The sequence below is a fragment of the Talpa europaea genome (assembly GCF_964194135.1).
Source record: "Talpa europaea genome assembly, chromosome: 4".
Classification (NCBI taxonomy): domain Eukaryota; kingdom Metazoa; phylum Chordata; class Mammalia; order Eulipotyphla; family Talpidae; genus Talpa; species Talpa europaea.
In genome coordinates, this window is record NC_140070.1 from 30657363 (window position 1) to 30669881 (window position 12519).

The following is a 12519-nucleotide window of genomic DNA, read 5'->3' on the forward strand; positions in this document are numbered from 1 at the left end:
GTGTGTACCTATATACATGGAATATTTTTCAGCTTTAAAAAAAGAAGGAAGGGCCTCCCTGGTGGCACAGGCAGTTGAGCGCAGCGCCGTGAAGTTGTCTGTAGCCTCTGCAGCGTGGGTTTGATCCAGGCCGGCTGGGGAGCTAACCCACATGGTGCAGCAGACTTCTCCTGTCTCACCCGCCGCTCCCCTCAGCAGTGTATTTTGGTCAATCTGCCTGTTCTGTTCCCTGCTCTGTCTCTGGTGAATCCTCTCACCCTCCAGCACATTGGCCTGTACCTGGGTTCTTGTGTAAATGAATAAATCTTTTAAAAAATAAAAATAAATAAAGAAGGAAATCCTGTCATTGGTGACAACATGAATGAAACTGAAGGGCATTATTCTAAGTGAAATAAGCCAGAGAAAGATACATACTGCATGACATCACTTATATGTGGAATGTGGAATCTAAGAAAAAATACAAACTCATGGACACAGATTAGAAAAGTAGTTGCCAGAGGCTGGGGGAGGTTAAAGGGTATAAACTTTCAGTTATTTGATGAATAAAGCCTGAAAGCTAGTGTAAAACATGATGACTAAAGTCACTATATTGTATAATTGAAATTTACTAAGATAATAGAACTTCAGCGCTTACACATTGAACATTTAACTTAAATGAAAAAAAAAAGAATGAAACTCTAGAGGGTGCTTTTGAAATGAATTTGATTGGATGCAGAGACATGAAAATCATTATTAGGGAATGCTCAATATTTCCATTTTATAGGGGAAGATGATGGGTTTTATCATTTACTTCTGGTAGCAGATGGCTACTTGTATGTTATTTTGATGTGACCTCAAAGTAAGTTGCGACTCACAGTAGCTTTTAATTTCACCTTTTGAAAACTTCTATAATGCTGTGAATAAGCTACAAATACTTGTCGTAGAGGCTTACCATCTTCCAGTAAGACCATTTTCTAGTGAATGTCAAGGTTGGGGTGCAGGGGACACTTTAGTTGACCAGCAGTATCTTGGAATCTTATTAACAAGTGTGTGATGCCAGGTGCTGCCATATCAATGGAATTCCCAAACAGTTGTTGAGATTTGTTCAACCACGTTGCCACAAAAGCACAAGACACAGCCCCAGTATGAAAATCAGGCAAAACCACCAAGGACACCAGGAGAACCAGCCAGTCCACACCAGAGCTACCTGGAGACCTCCTTGAATTCTTGGCAGGCCTCCTTTGTCAGGCCTGTATCCAGCTTCCAGGAGGCATTCATCCACCAACCAGCACCAGTCCTGCTGCATCCAGGCTTGTGACCTCGGGCCTGGCTGACTCTTCCTCCAACATCTAGGTAAACCAAGGCAGAGGTCAGAGGAGAATCTGCTTTACTTAACTCCAAATCACTCTCATGGCAACCACAAATTAACTTGGGCCAACCCATAGTTACCAAGGTTCAATTACCCCAAGGATGAGATGGGCCCTTCAAATAAGCAGGTGCGTTGGGATACAATGCATACACACAAGCTGGGTGTCAGAGGTATAATTTTGTCTTTATGGTGTGGATTTTACATTGCTCTGAAGAACTGTTCCTAGTGGTGACTATGCAACCACATCTTCAAAGCGGGGGTAAAAATTAGAACAGTGCCGGTAATGGATGCTATGAGAAAGAGACACAGGAAGATTCGGTCAAGAACTTGAGCTACGAATTTCCAGTCTTGTACTACCTGCAAAAGAGAAAAAGATGCCTTTCAGTGAAGATGCTGAGCAACTGTTCTGAATTCAGAGGATTTAAAAAAAAAGAAATATTCAGATTTACAGCACTTCACATTTCGAAATGTACCTAACAATATCTCCTTTCATACAGGTTTTCCTGTATAACTGCACAATCAATGCCCAAAGAAAACAGCCTGTAGGTTGAGTTTATGGGAACATTTTCACTGACATTAAAGACATACATTATGATTCATTTGTAAACACTACTGTTCAAAATGGGAAAATCTGATTTTTAGACAAACAAAAAGCCAGCATGTGATGTTCTGGATAATACGTATAAATAAACCACAGATTTATAAATTATGAATTTCCCTGACTAAATGTCACAGGCTTTCCATTCCGTTGCACATGTATTAATAGATTTGACTGCCATAAGGGACAGAGGAGTCTAGTGCCTTTGGAGGAAGGGAAATTGGAGCAAAATGAGCAACAAACCTAGTTCATAAGAGAAAGGTGGAGAGAGGCAGGGGCCATTTCTCATGTTTCAAGAAGGAAGAAATGTTCCCTTTCTACAATGTGGGGATTTTGTAAAGATGAAATTAGAACAGGAAGCCTGTGGCCTAGAGGGACATAGTTGCAAAGATGGAAAATGAATGTATTCCAGGCAGAGAGGTTTAGAAATAAAACATTGGGGCAAAAACACAAGGAGAGATTTAAAAATTTGAAGTGTCAATCTTATTTGGTGGGATCATTAACAATTTTAATCTTCTTGTGTACATTTTGTGTATTTTCCAAATCTCCCACACTGATAATGTGTTACTTTTTAATGAAAAAAAAAAAGCTATTTAGATCTTTGTTTTAGAATTTAAAAAAGATGTAATGAAATCAATAAACAAACAAAAAACCCTTAAGCTTAGTGCTTGTTCTATAGCAAGTTTTTGTTTGTTTTCCCCATAATGCTTTAAATTTTTTTTAGGTCACACGAAATACAACAAATTGTGATAGAAGATAGACTATTTGCTGTATCTATCTAGGATATCCCTTTAAGAAACTCTTTTATAAATTTATTTATGAGATCAGGCTCTTGGCAACAGTTTTCACTGATTTTTGTAGTAAAATAGTTGAAACCTATAAGTTGGTCTGAATACCTAACTTGTTTTAAGCAATAAAGCAGTTTTTACACCAAATATTTATATAGCAAATACTATTTTAATTCCGTTGGGGAAGATAGATGATGAGAAGAAAGATCTAATTAACATTTATTAACTCTTAAAATTTATAATATTACATAATCACAAGGCTGAGACTATCTGTGCTGGGCACACCTGCATATTTTATTTACTTATCTTTATTTTATTTTTGTGTGTTTTATAAGTAATTTATTCCTCACAATAACCCTGAAGGGAGATTTCTGATAACTGAGCTCAGGTTGAGTAACTTGCCTCAAGTCATATATAATATAGTAATGTAACAGGGTGGTCCCCAGGAAAGGGGGAGGTTCCAGGTTTCCTGCCCCACCCAAAAGGGGTGTGGAGCTGAGCAGGGAGACAAGAAGCTGCAGAAGAGACTGAGGAAGGAAGCAGGATGGAGCCAGAAGGAGACCTGGAGGAGGCGCATAGAGCCTAGAGACACGTGAAGAAACTGTGCTTGTCTTTTGGTCGTGGACTGGTTGACACAGATGTGGGTGAGAGACTGTGGCGAGGTGACAATGGCGGTTTTTGTCTTGAGTTTGATTTTTGTTCTTTTCCTTCCAGACTTGTCTGGTGGTTTCTGATCCTTTTCTGTGGGTCCGCACTGGAAGATGCTTTAGACTTGCGGGAGGCTTTGGGGCCTTGCTCTGGGCCAACCCTGCTTGGGTGGACTTTACCCATGAGGGGATGGATAACTTTGGATGCTTGATTTAGAAACTAGATTCTTTGCCTTTCCTGTATTGTTTCCTAATTGTATTAAAGTTCCTTTCCATTAAAGTCTCATATGTTTTGTGTTGATGCATGGATGGCAGAACCTATTTATAGCAGGCAGGTTTGTGGGGTCTGGGGTGCCCCTCTCCATGCCCTGTAACAGTATAAGACCTGAGTCCAGGATACTTCAAATCTGAAACCCACATTCTTTTTTTAAAATTTCAATGATAAACAATTATACCATCTTCCCTTAACAAAATATTTATTGTCACTCTGTATTCTATATTAATTAAAAAATTCTAGCCTTTTATTTCCAAATACATGGATAGATATATTCATCACCCCTGGAAAAGTCAGAGATGAATGAATGACCAGAGACTAGAATAAACAATTTAAAATATCTAACTGAATTATCTTAAATAGAATTAAAGACTGATTATAAGGGATAGTGCTTAATCTATAGTTGCTTCACTTTTGTTCACCATGTTTTGTGAACTTCTTCCTAAAACTTGAAATTTCAGAGGAAAGTCCCTATTTTATGTTAGGGCTTGTTTCAAATTTTATGTGTGTGAAGAAGACAGTTAATAAAGTCACATTTCAAAATGACAGCATTTTGTTTCATCTGTTTTTTTTTTTAAAGATCTATTTTATTTATGCATTGAAGAACTGGGGTACAGGCCAGAGAAGCAGGGGGTGAGAGGATTCATCAGAGACAGAGAGGGGAGCAGAACAGGCAGATCTACTGAAATACACTACCAAGGGGAGCAGCAGGTGAGGCAGGAGAGGTCTCCTGTGCCATGTGGGTTGCTCGGGATTGAACTCTTGCTGTAGTGGCTGCCAATTGCTTGATAGTGCTGTCTTTAACCCCTGTGCCACCAGGGAGGCCTGAGCATTTTTGTTTTAACTGGATGTCAAATATTAGACTTTGCACACCTCAGTAGCAATGATATTATTTTGAATATCACTTAACTCACCTGGCTGATGAAATGCTCCTTCTTCACATGCTGTGAAATGTATCTGATGGAATCAGCAGCTTTTTCCAAGAAAGCAACCAGAACCTTTTCTCCGTCACTCATCTGTTTTTGTTTCTTTTTTCCTAGGACTTGATCTTTCGCAACTGGTTTGCTCTCATCTTTTTCTGAGAAAGAGTAGCGATCCACGTGGTCCTTCATGCAAAGTAATTTAGGAAGTTTTTGCAGAAATAGCCTCTTGACCCAGGGGGCCATGGGATGGTAAGTTGAAGAAGATCTGTGGTGAACATTAATGACAAAGACGGTCACAATGATCGACAGGGTGACAAAAATCATAATGAACAAGAGGTACTCTCCAATCAGAGGGATGACCTTGGAAGACGATGGGATTATTTCTTCAATGACTAAAAGAAAAACCGTCAGGGAAACTAAAACAGATGTTGATAAGGAAAGCTTTTCTCCTTCATCGGAAGGTAAATAGAACACCAGAACTGTTAGGAAAGACAGCCCTAGGCAAGGGATGATCAGGAAGAGGGTGTAGAACAGAGGCAGGCGGCGCAGGACAAAAGAGTAAGTAATGAAAGGATACGAATACAATCCATCCCTTCTATTTCCCTTCATTCCTTTTGCATTTAGTATTTCCCATTCTCCATTATCGAAGAAGTCTTTTCTGTCCACATTTTCATTTATCAAAATGAGGTCAACCATGGTGCCATCATAAGTCCAGGATCCAAACTTCATGGAGCAGTTTTGTCGATCAAATGGGAAAAACGTGACGTCCATGGTGCAGGAACTTTTATAACTGGCGGGAGGAGTCCAAACGACAGTTCCATTAGACTTCACGATGACTTTGGTCATGAGGGAGCCTTTGAAACGCCCATCAGCACTGTAGTAAAAGTAGTTTCATTTCAATGATTAGATGAACACTAACTAGGGTTTTTTTGCTTGTTTTTGTTTTGTTTTTTTTTTTTTTTTTTTTTTTTTTGCTCACCGCTGTACTGATGGAGGACAAGAATAGAAAAACTGGAAAGGAGGCCTCACAAGACTAAAACCTGACTCACACAAGGAGGTGGGGGTCGAGGGGAATAACGACCATTAACCCAGCTGCAGAGGTCATGACCCTCAGGCACCAGTGCCTTATTACGAGGCATGAGACCCAAGCAGGATCAGATGCTACAGGGAGTGTAGCACAGACCTGAGGGTAAAGATAGGAGATTGGGCCCACCCTGGAATCTCTGGTCCCTTCCTGGTTTTGCTTCTTTTCACCAACTCTTTCCTTCAGGGCAGCAACCTCCTGCCTGCCTGTGACATGTACCATGCGGGACTTCTCTTCACTGACCTCCTTCAGCAGAGGATGCCTGCTGCAACCATACAGGCCTCTCTTAGCAAAACCTGTCCATTTCCCTAATAAACCTGTTCTTTAAATATGACTAATGTCTCCGTCTCATGGAGAAACACACATGGGGAACTCGCTGCTTGCCACTGAAATGGGAGCTCTGGTGAAACCTTTCCAGAGTGAACCAAAGGACCCCACACTCTACAAAACCCCAACAGTACTATTTCTCATTTATTACTTTCCTACTGCAGTGTCTAAGAATATGGTAAAAAGGAACACATCTTGTTAGAGTTACACATTCCTCTTCATTATTTTGCCCAAATCAGGCTTTTCTAGTTCTATTCCTAATCTGACCAGTATAGTTTTTCTTCTGAGATACTTACTTTTCAAAGAGAACTATGTCAGGAAGCCAAAGAGATTCTGATGGAACTTTAATTGAATGAATTCCACCATATTCATCTGGATTCCAGCGCAGTTTGTAGTCTGTCCATTCCTGCAGAAAATTGTATACTGTAATTTTATTCTGAAAGTGAATGTAGTAGACCTTGGAATCTTTAAATTTATGTTAAATTACTGTAGGGTAAGGAAAAAATGTCAGGCTTTTCTGCCCTCCTGCCATCAGGATAGATGACGGATCCTTGTGGTCCTGAATGCATGCCTGATGGTGGGCACCTGGAATAGGGTGTGGGCAGATGTAGATAGGATTCACCTGGGCTAAGATTGGGCTTTTAAGGGTGGCGTCATGAGGACGCCAGCAGAAGCCAAGAAGCCAAGAACGAACAGAAGCCGAGAGAGAAGCAGAGAATGCTGGAGAGCCCAGCTAGAATGAAGACTTGCTGGGGGCTGGGAGGCCTGCCAGCCTCCCGGCCCCCCAGCACCCTGCCTGCCGTGTACCTGGTAATCCTAATAAAAAGACCTGCAAAAAACCACTAAGGACTCTGACTCCTCCTTTATCCGGTCTGCTGGATCAGAAAACCTGCATTGTGTCCCATCCCTGCCTCTACAATTACTAACCCACTGTCTTATTTTAAAAGGAAAATTGTGTATTTTAGATCTTATGATCCTGTCTGTGGACTCAGTGCATGCAATTGGCAGGACAAAGCTTGAGTGAGCTTGATCTCTCATCTTGTTCAAGTCCACTCACCCCCGGTGTCTGGGGTTTCCACAATTGCAATATCTCCTCACAGTGAAGAGATGCAGCAACAAATATCACTGATTCAGTATCCATTTTTTCAGCCTCTTTTCTTTCTTTCAACTCATTTTATTTTAGGAGAGTTGATCCAGTGATGTTTTACTTTCATGGTAATGGGTACATCATCTCTTGAATATCACGTAAGAGTCTTGGACAAGTATCCACCCAGTATGTTAATAGGAAACATCCAGTATCCACTAACCACTCCTGATGACATTTTAACTTCTAACCAATGGAAAAGAAAATCTGTCCAAGAATTTCCCTTTCAGGTTCTAATCTGAATTTATTTTGTGAGTAACCAATTACAGTTTTAAATTACATTCCTAATATTGTTAGCCTTTAGATGCTTACATATTTTCCCTCATAATATAATGAAATAATTTGGCTTGTTTTACAGGGGCTGATGTTCTAGATTAAGAAATCTGGCCAGTCATTGATTGGATTATTTAGTTCAGTAGGCTGGTGTATGACCCAATTACAATAGAAGTAGATTTTCTTTTTTTTTTTTTTTAAAGATTTATTTATTCATGCATATAAGAACCACGGTACAAGCCAGATGCGAGGGAGGGTGAGAGGATTCACCAGAGACAGAGCAGGGAACAGAACAGGCAGACTGACTGAAATACACTGCTGAGGCGAGCAGCAGGCACAACAGGAGAGGTCTGCCGTGCCATGTGGGATTCTTGCCGGCCAGCAGGGATCTAACTGGCGCTGCAGAGGCTGTGGACAGCTTCACAGCACTGCACTCAACTGCCTGCACCACCAGGGGAGGTCCAATAGAAGTAGATTTTCTTAAAATATTTTGGATCTAGAATCTTAGGAAATCCGACCTGAAAATTAAATTCTTCTGTTCTACTGTCCCTCCTGTAGACAATTAGGTAATAATGTAGGATAATGTTAAATAACACTCCAGAAAGTTAAAGGATATGCCCATGATAATGCTTTTTGCAGCACAGCAAGGCTAACTTTGTCATTAAAAAATTCAGGAGGTAAAATATTTAAATATGCATGATGTCTGAAAAATGATGGAACTATACACTCCAGAAGAGGCATTGCCTATCTTAGACAATACTTGTGAGGCTAGTCCTTAAAAATAAATTTTTAAAAGATCATATAGGTCTTTAAAAAAAGTTAGAATCTAAAGCACAAAAAATATGATGACTATTTATGGAAACCACGGATATGAAGACTGATGGTTTAGGGAGCCCTCACTAATAAAATATTTACCATGTTTATTCCAAGACCACACAGCTAGTTGGTAAAGAAAACAGGATAAAAGCTGCTACATATGCCCAGGTTGACTGTGTAATCACACCTCCAGGGGGTGCCATTCATATTGACTACCATGAAAAGGGCACCCCCTGGAAGTTGCAACCTGGTGACCAGTGATGGCGTTCAGGCCAGGATGCATCTAAAGTCATATCCTTCACTCTCCCTCCCCCAAGCTACACCACACTAGAAGAAATAGGGACCTAAAATTGTTTTATCAGGTCATGTTTGGATCCTGGAGGAAGTTATAAAGAAATCAACGGTGGTTTCTGGCTCCATTCCTGATCACAAAAGAGAAAGGGACTGGGTAGCACTCTGGGTCAACGCTGCTTCTTTTGGTGTACCCAGAAGGGAAAGGGCACTGAATTAGGGTCAGGTGCCCTGAGTTACGCACCTGATTATCCCTTATGCACTGCACTTGCTTGCAGGGTTGGGAGAGACCACATCCTTACAACTTCAGTGACTTTCTGTAGCCAGACCTGGGGCATTGGAGGTATTTCCCTGACATGGTCTTCTAGAAGGGCTCAGTAAATTTCCACTGTGATGCTGCCTGAGACCCACACCGGGGATGATGATGACACATGTCAGCATCAGCAGCATTAGGATAAAGACTCAGTTCTAAAAACTCTCTAGTTCTTTAGGAGCTAGGAGATTTTCTGGGCAAGCTTCAGTTCTCTTGAAACCCTAGGGGCATTTGGAGATTAACCTCCTGCCTTTCCCTTCTTAAAGGAATAATACCCTGTGTTGAGGTAGCATGCTCTAGCCACTCTTTCAAAACCTTTACAAAGGCTTGCAGCACTTCTGGGACTGAGAGCCATGTGAAGGAAACAGGAGAACAAGGCTATGTGAGGGCCAGAAAGTCAAGTTCATCTATGGCTAAGAAAACCATGGAGAAATATGCCAGGGATAGGTTTCTTAATTCTGAAAAGTGCAATTACAAATCTATATCAATATAGTCAGTTGTCTTTTCTTACATAGATTACCTGTAATATCACTCATCAATGTCAAGCAGTTGTTAGAATCCAGAACCAAATTTCATTTAAACCAAAATCATGACTTTTTTTTACTATAATTTAAAATACATATTCTTAGTTTAACACTAAGATCAGAAATTAGGGAAGAACAAGTATTTCTTGCAATTTCCTCAATGAGCGACTTTTGGGACACCTCTGAGATCTTTAGTCAGCTTAAAGCCAGATGTGACATTCTTAATACCAAATTAATGTTGATTAATATTAACATTAAAGTCAGCAACATGATATAGCATATGTCTCATATTCAAAAGATATCAATGAGTTGTTCAGGCTATGAAATGGGATTTGTCATTAAGGATGAGAAAATCTACAAAGAAGGTACTAGGAAATGACAAAGTTTTTGAGTGGCAGAAATCTGATGACACCGCAGTTTCTTTATAAATCATTATTAGAAAGTATTGAACAATGCATCTGCTGATTCTGAACAGATAACTAACTTAATTCAGTATAAACAAATGAAAACTACTAAATGTGTAGGAATGTTAAAATTGAATGAAATATTTAAGGTAGTCCCACAAGGAGAGGGAGATTAGGCAATATCCAGATATTCATTAAAAAACATAATTGTGAACACACAATCACACCAAATTTTCACCTCCTACGAAGGAAGTGCCAATATTTTCTCCTTTCACATAACATGTGAAATTGGGTTTTGAGAGGTGATTATTTCCTGACAACTCTAGAAAAATATCCTTTGAATAGATGCTTGTGTGTTAGGAAACAGGTCATCACAAGCTGAAAGCAAGCATCTCCACAAAAGAGCTGTAAATCATTCAAATGTATTTTAGTTTTATCAGGAAAACATGCATTCATCATTTTGTTTGGGGCTTTACTTTGTTCTGAAATGGATGGTGGGCAGCCTCTGTCATTCCTGATTTCCACTTTCTGGGGGGCAAAAGTAGGCATTCTCAGGTGTAGATCCATCCCAGGAAGGACCATAGGGATGAGGGAGAATCTAACATCACTGATTTCATTATCCAGTGTGGTACCCCAAAGTGGAGGGTGGGGGGAGAAGGGGCGGAGCTGCATTCTGCTGCCTTTCCACCAAGTTGGGCCAGGACCAGTGCCCAGGCCTCACCACCAGCATTCCCCGCAGCCCCAGCAGCCCCATGGCCGCCCCTACCAGGAGCAACAACACAAAACCAGGCAGCTTTGAGCTTCCAGGACCTGTGCTTAGACTCTGAAGAGAGAACATTTAAAAACATAAAATCTGGGCCTCCCTGGTGGCGCAAGGGGTTAAGCACACTATGAAGCAGCCGCAGCCTCTGCAGCATGAGTTCGATCCCCATTCGGCCAGAGAGAAACCCACATGGCACAGCAGACCTCTCCTGACTTGCAAGCTGCTCCCCTCAGCAGTGTGCTTCAGTCAGTCTCCCTGTTCTGTTCCCCACTTTGTCTCTGGTGAATCCTCTCACCCCCCTGCAACTCTGACCTGTACCCCAGGTCTTGTATGCATAAATAAATAAATCTTTAAAAAAAAACAAAAACAGAAACACATAAAATCTTCCCAAATATGGCCCCAAGGAATCTGATAATGCTCCTTAAAATAATAATTTTCTCTCTAAACAGGAAATAATTAAAATAACTGGGATGGCAGATAACAATCCCCAGATTGACATTTACCTGTTTCAGCCATACATTTGTTGTCATCAGCTGATTCTTTTCGTCCTAAGAAATGACAGTGACAAAGATGTAAATTAATTAAAGTTGTATTTGGGGGTTGGATTTCTTGTTTGTTTTGGCTCAGAAAGAGTATAAGGTATTCAAGTGTAAAGGGACACTCAATTATAAACAGTAAATGGCATGGAATCCTAAAATATTATGCATATTATAATTGAAATGAAAAATAATAAGTAGCAGTTCATTGTGCTGATATTTAAATAAAATTGCATAACCCAGAAGGCATGTTAAGGGCTCAAAGTGGAACAAAATATGAGCTAAATTAGAGATAGACTTTGTAGCATTTTCTAAAAGGAATTGTGGCACACTGAGTCAGCTGGGTGGGTGTGTGGGGCAGAGGATTTGGGCAACATGGGAGGATTATTCTGGGACTTTGGGAACCACTGCAGGATGATTTTGCAGCATTTGGGTTGTTCAGGTTCAAGGATTGATCAGGAAAGCAAACATGGCAGAAGCACAAGTCAGGCAGGAAAATCAGTGGAGGATGCTCAGGCCCAGGTGATTCAGGGAAAGCTGTGGGGTGTAAAGGGCATCAGGAGGGTGAGGGGTCGCTCAGGTGTTCCCTTTGGGAGCTATCATGAACTTCCCATTTTCCTGCAGAGGCCCCACCAGCCTTTGGAGCCTGGAAGACACTGGGAGAGCTGTGGTCAGCTGTGGGATCAGCTTTCCTTTCTCTCCAATCCCCCTCCTCAGCCCCCAACCTGCCAGTAACAATATCCTCCTATAGCCATCCACTTCCCAGCAAAAAAATCCCACATCAGTAGTGTTGCCACCAGAGTTCACTCCCGTGACACTTTTCATTCCTTTCTCGGGCCATTTCACTGACTTCTTGGGGCAGATTTGTTCCTCCACAGTAAGTTATTTTTAAAATAGAAACGGCAGACCCCAGGACAGAAAACAAAGTAAAATCTCAGGCTCACAAACGGTTTAAGGAATGTATGTTCTTAAGTTTAGTGCCAAGGATTACTTACCACATCTACGAGCTGAGATATTTTCAATCCAAAATATACTTTTATGGTATCATTGGAATTTAATACAGGGCGCACCCATTTCTGATAACCTTGGAATAAATGTCTGAGGAGGGCATCTTCATTTTCTGCTATTGAACTTAATCCTGCCGCAACTGGAAAAATCATGAGGGTACCTGAATTAATGGGACAGGCATAATGGCTCCTTTGGCATCCTAGCACCCAGACCTTCATATAATTCTGAATAATCCACTTTAGCAAAGGAAGCTTTGAGTACACAGGGATTTACTTTAACCATATTCCGTGCCCACCCTCAGCTCTATCCAGAAAACACATAAGTCAAAGTAGAATCCATATTTACCCAGATTTTTATCCTCTCTGGGTATTTTTCCATCACGAGGTCAACACCTTAACTCCCAAAAGATCATCTACAGATATCCCCTGACCCTCAATCACATGTCTCATGTGAGCAGT

The 12519-nt window shown here is 40.9% G+C and overlaps 1 protein-coding gene across 1 annotated transcript; it reads right to left on the minus strand.

The window, feature by feature from the left end:
• Nucleotides 1-1570: 1570 nt before the first annotated feature.
• Nucleotides 1571-11062, minus strand: CHRNB3 (cholinergic receptor nicotinic beta 3 subunit; the record flags this gene model as incomplete). The annotated part of the gene is made up of 4 exons (XM_084231449.1): nucleotides 11021-11062; nucleotides 6286-6395; nucleotides 4570-5452; nucleotides 1571-1705 (listed from the first exon to the last, which is right to left on the minus strand). The coding sequence occupies exons 1-4, from the start codon at nucleotides 11045-11047 to the stop codon at nucleotides 1571-1573; spliced, it is 1155 nt and encodes a 384-aa protein (XP_084087575.1). The 5' UTR covers nucleotides 11048-11062.
• Nucleotides 11063-12519: the final 1457 nt, after the last annotated feature.